The 22,181-nt window shown below is 43.0% G+C and overlaps 1 protein-coding gene across 2 annotated transcripts in view; it reads left to right on the plus strand.

The window, feature by feature from the left end:
• The window catches only part of LOC147020484 (protein MEMO1-like), an 84,962-nt gene that overhangs the window by 45,925 nt on the left and 16,856 nt on the right, over positions 1 to 22,181 (plus strand). The window contains exons 3-5 of one of the 2 annotated variants that reach the window (XM_085895866.1): positions 2,722 to 2,790; positions 16,894 to 17,006; positions 18,292 to 18,403. In XM_085895866.1, coding sequence (XP_085751992.1) covers positions 2,722 to 2,790; positions 16,894 to 17,006; positions 18,292 to 18,403 — 294 coding nt within the window. Of the gene's footprint in view, positions 1 to 2,721; positions 2,791 to 16,893; positions 17,007 to 18,291; positions 18,404 to 20,703; positions 21,208 to 22,181 lie in introns of those variants that run through there. The other variant, XR_015061850.1, reaches the window with a different exon arrangement.

A 22,181-nucleotide genomic window follows, 5' to 3' on the forward strand; every position in this document is an offset into this window, starting at 1 on the left:
TATTCTAGACGATTCTGTGCTTCCAACTTTGTGGCAATGGTTTGGGGAAGGCTCTTTCCTGTTTCAGCATGACAATGCCCCCATGCACAAAGCTAGGTCCATACAGAAATGGTTTGTCCAGATCGGTGTGGAAGAACTTGACTGGCCTGCACAGAGCCCTGACCTCAATCCTATCGAACAACTTTGGGATAAATTGGAACGCTGACTGCGAGCCAGACCGAATCACCCAAGATCAGTGCCTGACCTCACTCATGCTCTTGTGGCTGAATGGAAGCAAATCCCCGCAGAAATGTTCCAACATCCAGTGGAAAGCCGTCTCAGAACAGTGGAGGCTGTTCAGTTATAGCAGCAAAGGGGGGACCAACTCCATATTAATGCCCATGATTTTGGAATGAGATGTTAGACGAGCAGGTGTCCATATACTTTTGGCCATGTAGTGTATATTCCAGTGAGGTATATATCAGAGGTAGAAGGAGACCAAGTGGAATCGGGCTCATATCAGTAGAGGAGTAAACACTGGCTCGTTAAGAAAACAACTCGCAAGCCGGAATTAAAGATGGTCAGCATGGATTTATGAAAGGGAGGTCATGCTTAAATTTGCGGGAGTTCTACGAAGCAGTTTCTGACTGGGTGGATGAGGGAAGTGCAGTGGATGTAGTTTATCTGGACTTTCAGAAGGCATTTGATGAGGTTCCACATTGGAGGTTGTCAGATGGTGTAAGGGTTTGTGGAGTGGCTGGTGGAGTCGCTAACTGAATCAGTGATGGGAAGCAAAGAGTGGTTGTGAATGGGAGGATATTTGGCTGGGTTGATGCAAGTAGTCGGGTACCTCAGTGATCAGTTCTGAGAGCACAATTATTCATCATATACTTCAGTGATTTGGAGAGTTGGGTTACGAGACAGCTTTTCAAATTTGCAGATGACACAAAGCTTGGAGGTACGGTAGATAGCAAAGGGGGCGGTGGGGTGGGGTGACGGTAGAGCGGAGGGGGGAGAGATGTGATCATATTGAAGAATGTCTGGATACTTTAATAGATTGGGCAAAAATTTGCAGATCTAGTTGAACATAAAGAAGTGTTCGGTTGTGGGGATGGGTAAGAATAATGAAACTAAGGATTATATCAGGAGAAATCTCGCGTAACCTTTTAAAGGGTATTTAGCTAACCGTTCCAAAACATGCTCAATCAAACCTCTGACTGCAGATATTGAACGCTTGGGATTCCTTCCTTGAAGATCTCCAGTATTTTCGTGACTTCTCTTCATGCTTCAAGATTCAGCCGAGTTGTTTTCCACAGGAAAATACCCAAATTTGTATGTGAACAAATTTGTATGCAAGATTGACTTCTGCTTGCTCTCGTCGACCACCTCGTTCGCGTGGAAATAGCAATCCAATTGCTCTGAAAACGATTCGAAGTCGTCCCTGTCGAAAACGGGCATAAGTCCGTATGATCCCATCCTCGTCGCCAACTAGTGTGTACTAGGTGCGGTGGGACGCAAGAAGCACGCGGGCCACCATCTACTCCGCTTTATTGCGCGGCCAGAAGCACAGTCCTGCCACCCCTAGCGGGCAAGGCATGATATACAAAAACCCAATCACGTGACACAGCACAAAGGGAATAACGAGAGCAAGAGGATGGGGATAATGACACAGAGTGAACAAGATGGATGCAAGCTCAAACACAGCAAGAGGAGGAAGGGAAAACTGGGAATGAAACAAATGGAAGGAAAAAAATGAGGCACAGAGGGAGAAAGAGAAAGGAGGAGGAGAAAGAGAGAGAGGAGAAAAAAAAACACAACAATAACATGGAAAGGAAGGGTGGGGTAGGCTTGGGGAGTGTTCATGAGGGTAGAAAAGGTCATGATTATGGATGGGGGATGACCTGAGGAAGTGATGACCAGCTGTTTTGAAGCCCTGCAGGGAAGGATGGCATTGAATAAACTAAGGAAGTTGGTTCCACAGGTGAGAGAAAAGTAGAGGTGAGCAGTGAGCCCAGATTTTAGAAGTTTCACCAATAGTGGGGGGAGGGGGAGTTACTGGCAGATCATGTGGACCCTGTAAAAACCTGGGGGAGGGGACACGAGGTGGGAAACAAAGGGCAGATGGTACAACCCCAGAAAGGAGGTGGTGGAAGACAGAGATCACTGACCTATGAAATGAGAGTAACAGGCCCAGAGACTCAGCTTCATCATTGGAGATTCCAATGATTCTTAAATGTTTTCCTTGGCACACTTATCATTAAGCTGTCCACGATGGCCGGCTAGATTGTAAAACTCAACTTAACTACAAACGAAGCACAACTCCTGTATAAACTGTCAGGCTGGTGCTTTGCAGGAAGGGCATTCTATCACAAAATGCACCGTCCCTCGGATGGACGTTAAGCTGGGTGTCACGTTTGCTAGCATTGTCTTGTGAACCTTAAAAATCCCACGGTGATATTTGTGAAGAGGATCGGAATCACCGGAACCCTGAACAAGTTACACATTCTGACCCAAATCATCTTAAATGTCAGCTCTGGCCAACCAGTTGGTGAAAGACTTGGCCCCAAAACAACTTTCATGACCTTCCTCACATGGTGGGAATAAATGGGGCTGTTAAGGAAAGAGCCAGTCTTATAAACTGTTTCACGACACTGAAGAGGTGTCAGATGTTGTGGAAGGCTAACTGTGTGTGTGTGCGTGCGTGCCTGCGTGCCTGCGTGCGTGTGTGTGTGTGTACACTAGGCATGCAGGTTATGTATACTGTGGCTCATGTGCATCCCATGCATTCCAGAAAATTGACCCAACAACAACGTAAGCATCAAACTGTTTTTCAAGAAGTGAAAAATGTTGATCATTTATTACCCTCGCCGAAGGAGAAGGTATTGCATTTGGGTTCGTTTGTCTCTCTGTCTATTTGTCCGCACAGAACTTTTGTGTTTTTCTCGCAACCGCAAAATTGAGATGAAATTTCATTGGTGCTCACGTCGAATGTTTTAATGATAATTATGACGTCATAGGTCACGTGGTGTGGCAGCCATATTGGAAAACCGGAAAACTTTGGACCTCTATCTCTGAAACCCCACCAAGGAAAAAAATTGAAACTTGGCACATAGCAAGTACTCTTCATGAGGTACTTCACTTTTTTTTCATGATTTTTTTAATGACGTCATAGGTGCCCTCGTTATGATGTCATAATTGCATATGTAGAACGACACATCCGATCAGTATGCAAAATTTTGAGGGTCATCTGGGGATAAAATGGTCCACAGAAAAACAAATCAATGGCGTCATCAGTCGTGTGATTCGGCAGCCATATTGTTAAAAAATAAATAAATAAAACCTTCAAAAATGTTCTCTGAAGTGGCTGAACAGATCAAGGCGAAGCTTTACACATATGACCGCCTGTCCATGAGGAACAAAAGGTTCACACATGATGTCACATGGTTTGGCAGCCATATTGGATTTACCATAAAACCTATGAATAAAATCTTCTTCTCCAGAACGGCTGGATAAATCGAGGGGAAACTTCACACAAGTGTTCCCCAAGCCATGGGTGTACAACTTTGTTGAAGAGTAATTGATAGGTCACATGGTTTCGCAGCCACATTGGATTGAAGAGAAATATTAAATAATGTTTTCTGTGGAACCGCTTAATCAATCGACATGAAACTTCACATTTATAATCCAGTAGTGGTGGGTAATACATGTTTTAAATTTCAACTTGATCGGACACATGGTCTGGCAACCAGAATTATTCAGTTATTACCTCCGCCACCGAAGGTGAAAGAGGTTATGTTTTCACCCCATTCTGTCTGTCTGTCTGTCTGTCTGTGTACAGGATATCTCAAAAAAGTTGTGGATGGATCCGGATGCAATTTTGTGGACAGGTTCGGTGTGTGTCAAAGATGAACTGATTCGATTTTGGTGAAGATCTGGATCTGACTACAATAATTTTTAAAGCGATTCTTCACCATTGAGAGATAGGGTGAAACCGATATAGAACACAATATCTCAGAAATTTGTAGACAGATTCGGATGAAACTTGGTAGACAGGTTTGGGTGTGTGAGAGGAAGATTCGATTCGATTTTGGTGATGATCCGGATCCGGATCCAACTACTAGAATTTTTTAAGTGACTTCACCATTGAGAGATCAGGCTAAAAATGATATCCATCCATCCATCCATTGGGACCATACTCTGTACAGAGCGTTGGTGCTGCCTAAGCAGTCTCCTTGGCTATTGGGTACAATCCCAGACGAGTCGCCACTCCGACACAGGATACCAGCAAGCTGGCACTCATTTTGCCGACCTCGGAAGGATGACAGGCACAGTCAACCCCACCTGGTATTAATTTAACAGAAGAAGGAGATTTGAACTCAGGATCTTAGGATCCCAAGCCCACCACCCTAACCATTAAGTCAAAACCAGGCATAAAAATGATATATAGCACGATATCTTAAAAAGTTGTGGATGAATTTGGACGGAACTTGGTGGATAGGTTGGGTGTGTCGCAAGGACTAATTGATTAGATTTTGGTGAAGATCCGAATCCGGATACAAGCATTATTTAATTTTTGAAGCGATTCTTTGCCATTGATAGATGGGGCCAAAAACGATGTAGTACTGTATAGCATATCTCAAAAATGTATTGGGCCCGATATGTTCTCGTGGATATCAGGCATTACGTGGCAGAGGTATGCGCCCTACCGAGTTCCCCTATAGTTTGATATGGGTTCTTTTTTTCTGTTTTTTTTTTATTTTAAATAAGGCTCACTTGGCTGTGCCTGGATAAGTTTCAGAATATAAGAGTAGCAGCTGAAATGCAAATCCTATCCAGGTTCCTCCTGATGACTTCATCTTTGCTTTTTTTCTTGTTTGGGTTCCTTCTGATTGATTACTCCAATGCAGGACTGTACCTATTGAATAATGATTAATAATAATAAATAAACGTCATGGGTGAGGTTCAGGTGTCCGATCAAAGCGGGACGTCTTGGTACCCAGTCATCACTGCCAGCAGCTATAAAGTGACAGTTCTAATTACGTCTCTTATTAATTATGTAACACACCAGTACACAAACTCCACACAAAAGCAGTCCTGGCGAGGGTCTGCAATCTCCGATTGCTCTGTTACTTGTTTTAATTTGTCATCCCCATCATATTACACTTTCATTGTAAATTTACTTTCCTTCATCCAACATAAATTAACCAATGAGATGAGGGAGATAAAGTTTCACGGTGTGCCATCGAATCTGTTGGGAATTGGATTATTCGAGTACCCAAACACTTGTTGGAGGTATAAATCTTAATTTTTTTGTATCAGACTCGGCAGCATAATGGCTCGAGTGTCTGCTTCGAGTCTGGGAAGTCAGTGGTTCAAACCCCGGCTGTGTCTTACCAAACGCTTTTAAAATGATACGTGCTGCTTCCTTGCTTGACGTTCAGTATTTAAAAGAATAAGAGCAGGAACAATCCACATTGGTTGGCATCTGTGAGGGAAGGAAATTCCTCGCTGAGTGCAGTGAGAAAGGTGGCGTCGTTTTAATTTATTTTATTTTATTTTTTGTATACCTTGGTCGAGGCCCCCATGAGAGCTAACACACAACGCACAGCAAGGGGGGGCATGAGATAAGAGGGGCGGGAGTGGAAGGGACAAAATAGTGGGGAACAGATACATTTGGAGATCTGTGGAAGGGAGAGGGATGGGGATGGGACGGCGAACATGGGGAAGAGAAGATGGACATTACAGGGACTTTCAGGAAGGAAAGCAGAGGAATTGAAGGAAGTGGGCTTGGGTGGATTATCGGGGGTAGAAAAGATTGAGGATTTGGACGGGGGATGATAAGAGGTGGTGGTGAACAGCTGTTTTGAAAGCCTGGAGGGAAGAATGGGAAAGAATAGAGTGAGGAAGTTTATTCCAAAGGCGGGAAAAAAGAGGAATGAAAGAGTGAAGGTGAGCAGTGATTCGTGATTTTGGTAGTTTTACCAGAAGGGGGTTGTTGGCGGACCTTGAGCGCCCTGCGGAAATGTGGTGGGGACAAATCGCAGAGAGAGCGGGGGGGGGCAAGGGTGGAGAGGAGACAGTAAAAGACAAAAAGACCAGCGACCAACCTGCGGTGAGAGAGTGAGAGGCCCAAAGACTCAGCCTCATTGCGGGAGATGCCAATGATCTTAAATGCCCTGGTTTCGACAGCGTGAAGCCGATAAAGGTGGGAGGCAGGAGCACCAGCCCAGAGGGGAGAGCAGTACTCCATCAGGCTACGGACAAAAGCTTTGTCAGTGGTCAGGAGCTCAAGAGGGCCAAGGAAGGACTTTGCACGACGGAGGATTCCCAATCAGCGACTGGCTTTTGAGGCGAGGTTGGAAATGTGACTTTCCCAGGAAAGGTCATGGCAGATCGTGAGACCCAGAAGCTTGAAAGAAAAGACTTCTTCCAGAGGATTGTTGAGAAAGTGGATGGGGGGGGGGGGTTCTAAACGGTCCTTTTGAAGAGACATAGTGAGAGTGTGAGATTTATCCGGATTGAAAGACATGTTCCACGTGTTGGACCAGTTTGTGATTTTATCCAGATCTGCAGTGAGCGAAGAAGCTGCTGCTTGCCGGTCTGAGGGATGACAGATGGTACGGCAGAGGGTGGAGTCGTCGGCAAAGAGATATAGAGGATTTTCCAGAGAGTCGGAGAGATCATTGATGAAAACCAGAAAAGGAACAGGGCCCAGAACGCTACCTTGAGGAACTCCAGCCTGCACAGGAAGAGGGGATGAAAAAACTCCATTTAGGGCCACACAGTGACTGCGACAGGAGAGGAAGTCTGTGAGCCATGAGTGGAGATGGCCTTGGATACCATGGGAAAAGAGTTTGGTGAGTAGTGCAGGGTGCCAGACTGTGTCAAAAGCACGTGATATGTCCAGGGATGCGGCTCGGATTTCCTGTCTGGCATTGAGGGCTTCCATCCATTGATGGGAGAGCAGAAGCAGCATATCCAGGGTAGAGTGACCTGGTCTGAAACCAAATTGATGATTGGAAATCAAGCCATTGGAAAAGAGGAAGGATTTCATGTCTGAAGCGATGATGGATTCCATAACCTTGCTAATGATTGGGAGAAGGCTGATTGGTCTGTAGTTACAGGGATCTGTTTTTGCACCTTTTTTATGCAGGGCAGTGATGTTTGCAGATTTCCAAGCAGATGGCAGATGACCTTGGGAAAATGAGAGGGTGAATAGAACAGAGAGAGGGTGAGCAAGAGCAGAAGAGCAGGCTTTGAGGACACGTGGGCTGATGCCGTCTGGACCGGTTGCAGAATCTGAGTCGAGGTTTGAAAGCAAGCTCTCCACCTTGTCAGGAGAAAAGGATACAGAGTCCAGGGACAGTTGGGTGCGACTGGGTAAGGTGGGTAGAGAAAGTGATGGGTTTAGGACACAAGATTTAGCTGCAAACACCGAGTTTAGACATTCAGCTTTATCACGTGCGGTATCAGCAGTGCGGCCATTTGAGGTAAGGGAGGGGATGGAGGGGGAACATACACCAGAAACAGATTTGATTAAACGCCACCAGGAATTTGAGGAGGGAGAGAGGTTTGAGAGTTCAGACTTGAGATGAGAAAGATGTTGTTTTCTGGCTCTCCTGAGGGTAGATACACACTTGTTCCGAGCTTTGTGGAAGGAACTCAGATTGCCCTCAGTTGGGTTTGCTTTCCATGAGGCAAAGGCAAGTTGTTTCAGGACAACTGCCTCGCCACAAGCTTCAGTAAACCAAGGGTGGGAGGAAGGGTAGGATAACTGAACACGAGAGGGGATAAATCTGTGCATGAGGGAGAGCAAGTTTCTTTGAAAGAATTCCCAGGATGAGTTGATGTTTGAGAAAGTAGTGACAGGAGACCAGTCTGTAAGTTTGAGGGCTGCTTGGAAACCCTGCCAGTCGGCTTGAGTGAAATGCCAGACTCGACGGCGGTGAGGTGGTTCTCTGATAATAGCCAGAGAGATGTCCACTTTGACAAGGACGTGGTCAGAAGAACCAATTGGAGCGGAGGAAGAGCAGCAGATATTGTCAGGGGAATTTGTCAAAATCAGATCCAGAAGAGATGGAGTACCATTGGCTGAGATCCGGGTAGGGAAGTTGACCGATTGAGTCAGTCCTAATGAGTCGCAGCAAGCTTTTGCTGAGGTGCCATGACAGGTGAGAGAGGTACCCACACCAAGCCAACTGGCATGATGACAATTGAAGTCACCACATAAGAGGAAGAGAGAGTTTGGATGAGAAGATAGAAGATGGTCCATGTTTTCGGATAGTGAGATGTTGATGGAGTCATCACTGTTCGATGGACAGTACAGTACACATATAAACATGAGGTGGGAGTGGAGGGGAAGCCTTAGCCAGAGGTATTCCTGGGGGTGTGGGGGAGTGAGAGCAGTGCATGGAGAGTGAGGAATAGAGTCTTTGATGAAGAGAGCAACACCTCCACCAGGACGAGGCTCAGGTCTGTCATACCGGAGGAGGGAGTAACCGGGGAGAGATACTTGGGAGTCAGACACGTCTTGGGAGAGGAAAGTTTCTGTTAGGCAGATTATGTCTGGATTGTCAGTGGCAACCTGAATGGAAAGATCTGAAAGGTTTGAGCGAAGGCCTCGGATATTTGAGGTCCACACTTTTTATGAAGAGGTAGAGGAGGAGGCTTTGGGTGCAGGGGGTGGGGGGGAGGGGGAGGGTAGGACAAGGGACGAGAGGGGAGGTAAGGAGGGTTGTTGAAAGAGTGTGGGGGATTGTCGAATAGCTTGGGGAGGGGGCCGAATGAGGAGGAGAAAAGGCTCGGTGGTGCTGGGGGAGAGGGGGACAAGAGAGGGGGAAGAAGGCAGTTGAGGATTTGAGGAGGTGCAGTGAAGAGATGGAGGTGAGAGGGCAGCGGAGGGAGGCAGCTTGGTGGATGAGTGGGGGGGCAACTTTGAGAACGATGAGTGAGGGGGACGAAAGGTGGGAGAAAGGTGAGGGGGGAATTTTTGAGAGAGGTGAGAGGGAGGCTTGGAGGGAGAAGAGTGGGATGGTTGCTTTGAGAGTGAGGGGAGAGAGGTGAGAGGGAGGCTTGGAGGGAGAAGAGTGGGATGGTTGCTTTTAGAGTGAGAGTGAGGGGTGAGTGGGGTGAGTTGGCACTGAAGTTGGAAAAAAAGAATGGTTGATGGAAAGCGAACATTCATAGCAAACTGTGGTTTTTAAAAGTTTTAGGTCAGAGATGCGATTTAACACAATTCTTGATGGATGCAATGAAGGCAAATTCAGAGAATGGAGAGAAGAAGCGCTGTAATAGTTGGATTTTTTAGGCAAGGAATGAAGGAGAGGTCGAAATGAGAGCAGTCTGTTAAAATAGCAGAACAGTAATGCATTATGAAACAATAAAGAGTACCACATGTGTGAGAGACGAAGATGAAGCATTATAAGATCGTTTTTGTTGTTAATATTAATGTTTGAGAGAGTTTTCAACAGATTAGGTCATGGAAGTGTTGTAGGAAAAAAAATCGAGTAAGAAGTCGAGGAGGAAGATAAGAGGAAGAAGATGAAGCAGAATCGGGAGAAGGTTAGCGTGTTGTTGTTGTTGTTGGGTATTTTTTTTTTGAGATAAGAAATAGAGATTAGTTGGGAGAATGGGGGACGTTAGGAAAGTGGGGAGGATTATTGTGACTTCGCTGGTACCCAGAGTACCCTGGAAAGTGACGGCACTTCTCTGCGAGCTCAGTGGCTGTGTCTCATCAAACAGTGTCTGTGTGTGTGTGGTCTTTTGGAGCCTTATGTAATGTTTAAAAAAAAAAGAAGAAGAAAAAAAAACAAGAAATGTGTGATGATTCCAGCATCAATTCCTCATGTCATCCAGCATTCACACCTGTTTGAAACCACTTTAATATGTGGTCATTTGTTTGCAAGAGTGGGAATTGCACTCTTCTGAACCGATTTAATGAGGACAAGTCGTTTATTTTTTCCAAAATATTCCAAAAAATTCCTTCCAAAAAATGGAAGGACATTCCAAAACAAGTTGTTTATTCTAAAAAACATTTTTTATCGCTATAAATGGCTCGTCACCAACCCAACTCATCCATCAACTTTTGGCATAACCAGTCCACAAATTTTTGAGATAGCTTTTGGCCTTATCTCTCAATGGTGAAGAATCGCTTAAAAAAAAATGAAGATTTTTTTTTTATTGTATCTGGATTCCGATCTTCAACAAAATCTCATCAATTCATCTTCTTCACACAACCAACCTGCACCAAATTTTGTCCGAATCCATCCATAACTTGAAGACATCCTGCTCACACAGACAGACAGACAGACAGACAGACAGACATGGGAGAAAACAAAATGATAAATGAAGAGTATAATACAAATGATAAATGCGGAGTAGAATACAAATTATAAATGAGTTGTATTTTCTGCCTGTCTGTCTGTCTGTCCATCGATAGAATCGGACCTACAGGTAGTAACCACATCATATACCGATGGAATCCTCTTGGCAACTGGAGATGCAAGGAAACATTTTCAAACCTCGTGTAGGAGGTTCAGGGTGGGGGAAGACCCCAATTATCTCTATGTAAATGTGTATTGTATAGCACCACCCACTGGTAGGCAGTACTACAAATCATCATCTTATCTATAAATCGCCAAGCTCTCAATTCTAGCACCCAACAACCAGACTCAAAATGTCGTCTCTCCAGGAGCACTGCAGCAGTTATTATTGTGTTGTGTTGCCTTATTGTATCATATTATTGCCTGGTATTTTACATTAAATATTGTATATATTGTATTAATCGTTACATTATTACCCTCGTCGAAGAGAGGGTGTTGCATTTGGGTCCATTTGTTTGTTTGTTTGTCTGCAAAGAACTTGTGTTTTTCTCTGCAAACGCTTGTTGGATTGAGACAAAATCTTCACCATAGGTACGACTACTCATGTAGAATGTTTTAATAATGACATCATAGGTCACGTGGTATGGCAGCCATGTTGGAAAAACGGAACATCTTTGGACCTCTATCTCTAAAACTGTACCAAGGAAAAAATTGAAACTTGGCACACGGCAAGTACTCCTCATTGGGGATGTGTGAGTTTTAGGTCATCTCGTTAGAGATGACCTAATAAAACCAGTCTCGATGTCCATCCGTCCGTCCGTACGTACGTATGTACGTACGTCCCCATTTTTTTCTTCCGATTTTCTCGATATTTGGTATGGGAGTAGATGTCGATAAGGGATGCACGACGGTATGACCTTTGACCCGATTGAAGGTCAAGGTCAACGTCAAGGTCACTCCAAAGTTGTGAAATCATCCATTTTCAAAATCTATCTCCTCCGCCGTTTTTGATCCGATCTTCGAAATTTCTTCAGATTCTGATAATATGGAAGAATATCTAAATTTGGTCAGGCCGGTTTTTTAAAATTCGTCCTGGTTATCGAGTCATGTGTCTGCAAAGTTGGAAAAATCGTCGATGTGATACGGTCAAAAAAAATTTTCGCCTGATCTTGATGAAACTTGGTATGTAGGTAGGGGTCGATGAGTGATGCATGACAGTATGACTTTAAACACGATTGACGGATATTCCAAAGTAAATCGGCTAATTTCAACATTATCTCTGCCATTTATTATCCGATCTCGGCAGAATTTACAACGGATTATGATAGTAGGGTACAATATCTGAATCTGGTCGGGTCGTATTTTTCGAATTTGTCCTCATTTTCGAGTCACGTGACTTCCTAGTTGGCAAATTGTCATGTGGCCGATCTGTGCAGTACCTAAGAAAACACTGCCTTGAAATTCAAGATCTCCGGTGAACTAAACTACAAAACTTTGCGGTGTTTGTCCCAAATTACCGCCTGCAGTGTTTACCACTTCTTGTTCATTCTTATTCCCATCTGTCAGTGATCTACTGACACTCTCGATTCAGTGGGCTTGAAACACACTCCCATTGAGTTACTATTGGTCAGCCGGGCTGAAACACAGTCTGAGTTGGCCATTCCCTTCTCTTCATTTTTAAAATGGTGGTCTCTACCGGGGTTTGATCTGAAACCGATAAACCGGAGACCTTGGTCTCACAACTTACAACTTAACGAAACTGAGCTTCGGCTCCCCACCAAGCTTCGGCTTTTACCAATTCTTAAGCTTCGGATTCGACTGAATAAGCAAGCTTCCACTTCCAATAATCTTCGGATTTCTCCAAGCTTCAGTTTGTAATAATCTTCAGCTTCCACAAAGTTTCGGCTTCCACTCAGTTTCGACTGTACTTAAAGTGACCCGGTATCCTTATATCTGTATTGTACATATGGATAGTATAGGGCATGTCAAGTCGGCTTCACCTGTGATTTTATATCGCCATTTTATGTCGAAAATACTTGGCAGCTACGAAAATACTTAAAAATATGTCACTTTAACTTTGTTCTTTTTTGCAGGTACAGTAACGGACAGCGCCAACAAATGAATGGGAGACCATATATATGCAATTACAAGGCAATCAAACAATTATATATTTTTCGGAAATTACGAAATCCAACATTTCCCGCGATTATATTTTTTTGAGAGATCGATACAATGTTGATGGGGTTATATAACAAGAACTATGCCGAGCTCCTCAATCGAATGCGTGAAGGAAACCAAAACAGAAGCTGATATTGACATGTTGAGAACTAGATTGATAAACCCTGGAGAATGTATGAATATTCCTCATCTTTGCTGCTTGAATTCCAGTGTGGATCAACATAATAGGTCACTGTATGAAGCTGCTGTTGCGAATGGTGCCGATCATGCTATTGTGTCTGCACAACATATTGCTCTGGATACCGGACCTCTCGCAGAAAAGTATCTTCAACAGTTTCTACATAGTAAGATGATAGAGCAATCGTGCGCTGCTGTTCCGCACATTGTGCCCATTGCTGTCGGTCAGGAATATGAAATCTCTGTCAATCTGTCTGTCGACGATGGACTCATGAATGAATCGCCTTGTGTTGTCGTGAAATTAGATTATGTGCGTGAAGAATCCCGAGCCAAATGCATACCAGATATTGTGTGGGTAGACTTTAATGATCCCAGAATTGGACAGAAACAGAAAGCTGACTGCAGAGGTTATTATGAACCAGAAAAAGATCCAACATGGGTTCCGATATTCGCCGTGAGGAGAGAGTTCAACTTCTATCACTTCCGATTAGCCCGAACACAAATACCGTTAAGGCAATCTGCGACCAAGACAAACCATAAAAAGCCAGGGTGAATCCAAAGCTGCAGCAGTAATCGATCACACTTACAAAGGTAGTTCTCAGCCACACTCTCACTATGTTGCCTTCAGTGGAGACACCAAACTGGAAGGTTTTGCATATATTGAACATGCACAGAAAACAGAAAAATGTGGCTGGTAAAATTGTGTATGAGGACACGTCGACTGCCGATGGTGCATTCATCAAAGTTGACCCAAAAGTTCAGATGGAGATGGCACGTCTGAGAGAAGAACGAAATAGGCTGACATTATGTTAGACTCCAATTTACACGAAAACCACAGGATTGACGATCGCATTCCACAATGTCTGGTCTCTTCATGCTCACTTTGCCGATCTGTCATCTGATCCCAATCATACTAGTGCTAATGCTTTATGTTGTGTCGAGAGTACACTTCAACCATCTGATCTTGATTCGCAGTATCGCCTTCCAGAGCATTCATTGCTGAGATTTGACCAACCCAATCGTCCACCACATGTACGCCCTCCTCACGGAATTGCTATATATGTGAAGAAAGACATCGAAGTGATAGATTTTGGAAACGCATGCTCGGATTCATACGAGTGGTCGTATTGTAAAATCTGTTCTCATCGAAGAATATTCCAGATATTAACTTTCTACTGCTCGCCACATACATCCCGGACTGATTTCTCTCCTGTTTTACCTCAATTAACTGAGTTAATTGATGAACAGTATCCTGGGTTATTGATGGGTGATTTTAATAAGCTGGCCTCGAGTCCTTTTTACTCAAGAATGCTTACAGAACACGGTCTAAGTCAACTCATTAACCAGTCGACCACTGTGAATGACTCGTCTGGAGCTCATATTTACGGATATCCCATCTGATAGGGTAACTTCCGGTGTAATGGACACTTGTTGGAGTGATCATAGACTGGTTTGGTGTAACTTTACTTTGTAAGAGATAAAAGTGTTGGTAATAAGGGTGATGGCAGCATCCATCAGTAGTATTCGTAAAAACTTGGAAACCATTAACAATTCGCTGTCAGTAAATGATTTATCCCTCAACCTTTCAAAAAGTGTATAAAATCTAAAATGTCTCTCAGTGTCTTGATGTCGAAAATGTTTAAAAGGGTCTGAGGGACCCCAATTTATGCCTAAAAGTGTCTAAAATGTCTCAACGTGTCTAAAGGAGTCTAACATACCATATTAATATAAACAAAATCATTTTTGGCAGAATCGTAGGGGGGGGGGAGGGGGCTCAAATCAAAATGGACAACACAGATGATTAAAATCAGCACGCTCACCTCCCATGTACATGTTGCGTGGTGATGAATTGAGGGATGTACTTTGATTTCTGATGTGTTGCTTATGATCCACCTTCAACTCTCCAAATCCCTCCAACCATGAAGCCTTTCAAACTCCATGCACACCTTTGACCTGATTCAAGGTCAAGGTCAAGGTCACCGATGCTGTAAACTTGTGAAATCATCCATTGTCAAAATATCATCCGCCATTTATGACTCAGAAATGTAGTTTGATTTCTGAGGTTTTCTATCCTTTTTACTCCCGGGCTTTCGCCTGTACGTTGAACCAAAAGACAAGACGACATCGAAGCCATTCTAAGCCGATCAGAGATCCACATCTACAGAGCTTCAGAGATGACCGTCACCATCAACCGGGGATAATTATTTTAAATGACGTCCATAAGTGCCTTCATTAAGACGTCATAATTTCATATGTAGAACACTACATCCAATCAGTATGAAAATGTCTGAGGATCATCTAGGGATATAATGGTCCACAAAAACCATTTTGATGATGTCCTCTGTCACGTGATTCGGCAGCCATATTGTTAAAAAAAAATAAAAATAAAAAGAAAACCTTCAAAAATCTTCTTCTCTGAAGTGGCAGAACAGATCGAGGCGAAACTTTACACGTTTGACCGCCTGTCCATGGCGAACAAAAGGTTCACACGTCTGATGTCGTTGGTCACATGGTTTGGCAGCCATATTGGATTTACCCTAAAACCCATAAAACCTTCTCCAGAACGGCTGGACAGATGTCGGGGAAACTTCACACAAATGTTCCCCAAGCCTTGGGTGTACAAATTTGTCAAGGAATAATTGAAAGGTCACATGGTTTGGCAGCCATATTAGATTTAAGAAAATATTAAATAATGTTTTCTCTGAAACCGCTTGATCAATTGATGTGAAACTTCACAATTATAATCAAGTAGTGATGGGGAATACATGTTTTAAATTTCAACTTGATCGGACACATGGTCTGGCACCCAGAATCATTTAATTTTTGGGGGGATCTGGGTTCTTTATTTTTATTTTATGAATGAGGCTCACTTGGCTGTGCCTGGATGGGTTTGAGGGTAGGAGTAGTAGCAGCTGAAATGCGAATCCTATCTCGGTTCCTTCTGATGACGTCATCTTTGCTTTTTGCTTGTTCGGGTTCCTTCTGATAACTCCAATGCAGAACTGTTCCTATTTGGTCTTCCACTTGATTCAAATTGAATTTATTTTAATCCCATTCTAAATTCAATTGAATGATAACAAAAAACGTCATGGGTCAGGGTCAGGGTCAGGTGTCCAATCAAAGCGGGACATCTTGGTACCCGGTCATCACTGCCAGTAGTTATAAAGTGGCAGTTCTAATTATGTCTCTTATAATTACACAATACATCAGGACACAAACCCCACACAAAACTACACAAACACCACATAAAATAAGTCCTGGCGAGGGTCTGCAATCTCTGATTGCTCTCTTTCTTGTTATTATAGTATTGCCTGCTAAATTATATGTGATTAATTAATTGGAATTATACATATTACCTGGCTCTCTTTTGCTGAACTCAATTCTTTCTGCACAATGTACAAATACTTCTGTCAGTATATATATATATATATATATATATATATATATATATATATATATATATATATATATATATATATATATATATATATATATATATATATATATATATATATATATATATGGAGTGTAAATGTGTTGCTGCATTGAAACTAGTTGAAACTGTATCTCAGCACCTCCTGCAACATTGTGAATATTCAAACTCATTTGTTTTTTTAAAAAAATGAATCCAAGTGTGGCAGATTGTCATTTTGGTGTTAGTGTCTGAAAATGTAGCTCACTATGCTTGGGTCTCAGGTTCCCATCCCATTGTGCTTGGAATCCATGCATGTGCACATCTACTTGATGTCTTTACCCAATGTGCAATCTTTGTACAAACTCCTACAGGAGCCTTAAATCAGTGTTAAAAAGGTTGTACGCAAATAGACTGAGGGATAGGGGATAACAAAATAACAGATTTGATACAAGAAACAATTTTCTCTTCACAAACAGACCAACACTGTGCTGGTGAGGTGGATGTACAGGATACATAACACACAGACATTATATGCATGTTGTGAGCACCACAGCACGTTAAATGGGTTACTTGTTAACAACCATCTATAGTCATATAGGACTAGTGCAAGATTGGGCCGACAAGCCATTTAACTCGTTTATAACCTGGATTAAATTAAACCAAACATGCTTGTGGTACAAACAGTTCTTTTTTGCATGAATGTGAAATTGTTCCAATGTTGCAACTAATTTTTGATGCCGCTTTGGTAATTTCATGACTACATACTTACTTATGCGCGTTTGAAGTGCAAAACCCCAGTTCCGTTTTTTTGGTGACTTACAGACATCGAGTCTTCATTCTTGGACCCTCGCACCACATCTCACTCAGTGGTTGTGTATTGTCCTCTGCACAAGTGTACCGCACACCGCTCTATGACATGTCCATTGATCAGGAATGTGAGCAATGTCGGTGGAGCATGGATTCTACACATCACTGCAGTGCAAATATTCCACCACTACCACCACCACCAAGTTAAGGGCCCCAATTATTCCCACCTTGTGGAAGTTTGCTGGGAAGTTTTTGAGCCAAGTCATTCACGAACCAGCTGGCCAACCTAACGGTTGACTGAAGAAGAAAGGAATTTGTAATTTGTTCAGGGTGCCAGCGATAACTCACCTTCTCTTCATGAAAGATACCGTGGGATCGTTAACGTCCACCAACATGTGGTAGCAGATTTTTGTCCACCCGAGGACTTTGTGATGCAACACCCTGCCTGTGAAGATCCAATCGTCCAGTTTATAGTTGGGCCTAGACTCGTATTCAAACGAGACTGCTCAAAAGGTAAGTGTGCCTTCAGCACAAAATCCTATCGGACACATTAATGTAGTATGAATTAAAAAGACAATTAAGTTTGCCTGGAATCTTGTCATGTTTTTTTTTTCTTTTCTTTAAACCACATTTTGTAATGCACAATAAATGGATGGTCCCTCATACTTTTGCATTGCATGAGTGCTGTGCTGTCAAAACAAGACAGCAATTAACAATGTAGAGCTGAAGCAAGCTATTATTCTCAGCGACCACTTTCACACACCAGGTGTACTATACAGTTATTAAAGTAGATAAAGTTGGTTATGGAGACGTTGGGGTAGGGGCGCTATAAGGTATATCTGCATGTGGGTGCACAGGGCACACAGACAAGCGGACACAAACACATGACGCTTCAGGAACGGGTGAGGCTAACAGCACCAGAGTCAAAATTAAAACCATGCATGACTGAATATATATCTGGGCCTGATGTTTGTAAATAATGGTCAGATGTCTTCAAGGGTTATACTACAACCTTCTAGAAACCAAATATAATCTCGGGATAATTGGTATCGCAATGAGCTTGTTAATTAAAACCCAGATGGCTTGATTGCCTTCAGCGAGGGGTAATCTGTCTGCTGCACCTGGTTTGGTCTGCAGGTGATATTAGTCTCCACTCTGATCACCTCATAATGCGCAAAGAGTAATGTCGTGCGGGAAAATTATAATGTTGCTTACAAAAAGACTGCTATCAAAAGTGTCTTCCAACCAGGGAGAACAAAACAATATCCACAGATAGACATTTCAGCCTTTACAGCTAATAAACTTGGAGCTGACCAAAAACTTTGCACTTGTATAGTACTTTTAGATCAGTAATATTGGCAATACAATGAACCTTTTATATTTCCATTCTAATTATGTTTGCATGTTGTGCAGTATACAGCGAGCTGTGGAAGACAGGTTCCTTTAAGCAAATCAGTTTGCAGACAGATGAAGATGAGCACAGCTTGGAAATGCAACTGCCTTTGCTGGCAAAAGTCATGGAGAGGTAAGTTATGGAATCCATTTTGTTTTTCTATGCATCGACACTCATGGAAGAATGAGGTGATGGAGAGCAAAACAGCATTGCATTGATAATGGGGCAACACTTGGACAGAATCGAGGGAATGAACAGGAAAGAGAAAGAGACAGAGGAAAGTCAGAGGAAAAATAAGAAAGAGAAAAAGAGAAGAAAAAGGCATAGAGGAGGGAAAACAACTTGTAAGAGGTTTCCCACTGCTCCTCACCCTCACTGCCCTCCACCCTTTCTGCCTGCCACCCTCCTCCCCCCCTGCCATGATGAAATTGAGTTGACAACTTGGTGGTCTGAATTACTGTGGGGTTTATAGAGCACAGGCATGAATGATGGGCAAAATGGCCTCCTCTTGTGTCTAAATTCCTTGTATTATATTACTCTTTGCATTAGTAATGCATACACCCTGGTTAGGATCCAGTTTTATTTAATCATAATGCTTCACCTCAAAATGAAAGAAAAATACGAATGGGAGGAAAGTTTCATTGGGTAGGAAAATACATTGATACAATGAGATCTCTGCAATTGCTCAAAATGCAAAAATTACGAATGTGTGCTTTACTTTGGCGATCCCACCTTCCTGTACACTTGCTCATCAGTGCACGACCCGCTGCGAGTTTTGGTTTAGCCTTTGCATTTCTTCCACATTCATTTGCATTCCTTTGCCTGGAAATCTGCTGTGAAGTATAGCTTTATTCTGCCTGTCGATACTGGGCTGGGAAGTAAAAAAAATAAAATAAAATAGGAGAACACATCCTGAGGCTCACCTGGATCAGGAACAAGTCACTCAAACCCCTCTCAGACCCTGATTTTTTTATTTAATGCCGTGAACAAACGTTGTGGTGAAGTTTCTTTGAAATTGTGTGTGTAGTTTTGGAGTAGAGAGTAAATATGTATTTTTGGGAAGGGGAGGGGAGGGTCAACCCCCCCCCCCCATAAGCTCCTGTAAATGAGTGCAGATTTTTATGCGTTCAATACACCTTTGTTCGGCATCAGATATGAAGCTTGTGGCGAAGTTTCATCAAAATTGTCTGTTTCGTTCAAGCGATAATGACTGAAGTGTTTACGGACTGACTGACTCACCTACGGATACTGCTCGATCGCACAACCTCATCGGACTGTACAGGTGAGCTAATAATATTAAATTTTCCGATTTTAACACAATTTCAAAAATATAAACTCGTTACTGTCACAAATTTTGTGAGAGGTGGTGTATTGGAAGTGTGAGGTTAATGCTTGTATGCTTACAATTCGAAACAGAACGTATTGTTTATTAGGCATGATGACAATGTTTGATGAGGTGAGATGTTTATTGTGAAAGGTAAACAAGTTTATAATGTCGAAGTTGATTTTTAACTTGTGTCGAACGATCATCAGCATACGAGATTTCCGATAAAAACAACATATTGAATCGTCGAGCAAGTACGAGGGAGCATCCATTCTCATTCTCTCTCGATATAAAATACATATGTTTTCACATATACATATATACATCCATACAAATGTATACACGCATACATACATATGTATTATGTATATACACATACATACATACATATGTATACACGCATACATACATACATATGTATACACACATACATACATATGTATACATATATATATATACATATATACATATATATACACACACACATACATACATATTGTGATGGATTTCAGAATCCGGTCTGATGAATGCATCCAGACATCCAGGTCCTCAGACAGTTATTTCCTTAAATGCATGTTCAGATTAGACCCATCCCCATGTCTAATGGGATTTTAAATGTGATGCGTTGAGAAGGGTAAAGGATAGATAGTGGGGCAACTTAGCATAACAATTGTGCATTTTGTGAGGAAAGCACTAAATTTGGCACACTAGTAGCCGATCATATTATGAACAGATTTGGATATTGGGCCATCTCAAAATTTTTGATGGCAGTGGAAAATGGCTGCCACAGCCATCAGCGGCTGAATTTGAGATGGCCCGATATCCAAATCTGTTCATAATATGATAGGCTACTCGTGTGCCAAATTTGGTGCTTTCCTCACAAAATGCACAATTGTTATGCTATATTTAGCTAAGTTGCCCCACTAAGATCCCCTCTATTATGGGAAGCTTTTTTCTTTACGACAGATACGTTTACACACATTTTTCACGAGCTCTGAAGCCCGCCCCCCATTCTTCCTCAGCAACAATCTTTCGTGAGCTCCGACACCCGCCTTTTTTTGAGAGCGCACGAGTCGTCATGGTAACCGTGCGCCAGTGGGGAGGGGTGAGCTTGGGGCGGACTGCACCCACAGAGACGAACCGGAGATATAAAACGAACGGGAGGTACGTTCTGTGAGGGAAAAAAGCGAAAGAGGAAAAAGAAAAAGCGAAAGGAGAGAGGAAAAAGCAAAGGGCGAGAGAGGCGAGAAGAAAGCGGGAGCGAAAGAAAGCCAGTGAGGGTGAGGAGAACGAGAAGTAAGCTTGAGAAGCGAGCAATAAGCGGGTGTCTGACCAGCGCCAACAACGAGACAATTCGTCCATCCCAGTGCTTGGACAAGCGAGCGTGTGGTGAGCGTGTGGGTGTGAGCAGCGCCACCAACAAGTGAGGCACGGGTCGGTCACCAACAACACCAGGGTCTAAACCTGCGACGGATGATCCCGGTGCCCTCCAGACGTCGACTGGGGTTGAAGGCTGTTCGGGAGAGGGTGCACGGCGGGGCTGGGTGCTGGTGACGGACGTGACATGCACGCACGCATTTCAGGATGTTTTAGCTTCACGGACGACTTTCTGGTGAGCGAGACGATTCTTCCCTCCACTCCACCCCCCCTCCCTCTGAATGATCTGTTGGGTACCCGTGTCTGTGTTTAGCTGTAAGTCAACCCCCCGATAAGCATCTGCCCTTTGTCTCTTTCCTGGCATTTTGATTAATTTTGCTTTGAAATTCATTCTTTATTTACCTCAGCAAATAAAAAGTTCTTTTTATTTATTTATTTTATTATTAATAAATTATTTGTCGATTTCCAACCTGTCTGTGTTTGTCCTTTCATTCCATTGGTCGAGCATTGTCCGAACCTACATAGACTTGGAGGTAATTACCACAGATTTGACCAAAAATCGTCGGCACGCACCAGCGGTTAAAACGCTCGGCCACCCTAATTAAAATCTAAAGGCCCGGTCACACCTTGATGTTGTTCATGTTGGCAGTAGTAGGTGAGTGTGAGGGGGAGGGTGTGGGTTATGATGGATCGTCCTTGCGTCCGCGTGTCCACGGGTAGGTTCATAGGCTGCCACTCAACGATTTAAATGGCTGCATCTCCACTATTGAAAGTAGACGCTTGCGCTCAACAATTCGATTTTTTTTACACTCAACGACTTTTAAACGGTACCACTCTGCTATTTTCATTGTTTACAATGAACGATTTAAATTGCTGTCACTCGCCTTTGTTTTTTGACGCTGGGGTTTGGAAATTTGAAGCGTTTCTTCTGAACGTGTTAAAATGCTCAAACTCGACTATTTTAAATAGACGCTGCCGATGGAGAATTGGAATCATAGCCAAGCTAGACATCGAAGTGTGAACATCCTCGTCATGCCGAAGAAAAGTTTGAAGAATGCTGCAAATAAGTGTCCTGGCCGTGGCCGTGGACGCTGACGCAAGGACGATCGATTATACCAACGTCTTTCAGCCTATGAGTAACTTAAAAGTAACGTCTGTCGATGTGTGGCAACGATCGCGTAACGTGCCAACAACACGTTAATCATAGGT

This window comes from Eptatretus burgeri, chromosome 9, assembly GCF_056783735.1.
Source record: "Eptatretus burgeri isolate ZD-2024b chromosome 9, Ebu_testis_v1, whole genome shotgun sequence".
NCBI classification, from domain to species: Eukaryota; Metazoa; Chordata; class Myxini; order Myxiniformes; family Myxinidae; genus Eptatretus; species Eptatretus burgeri.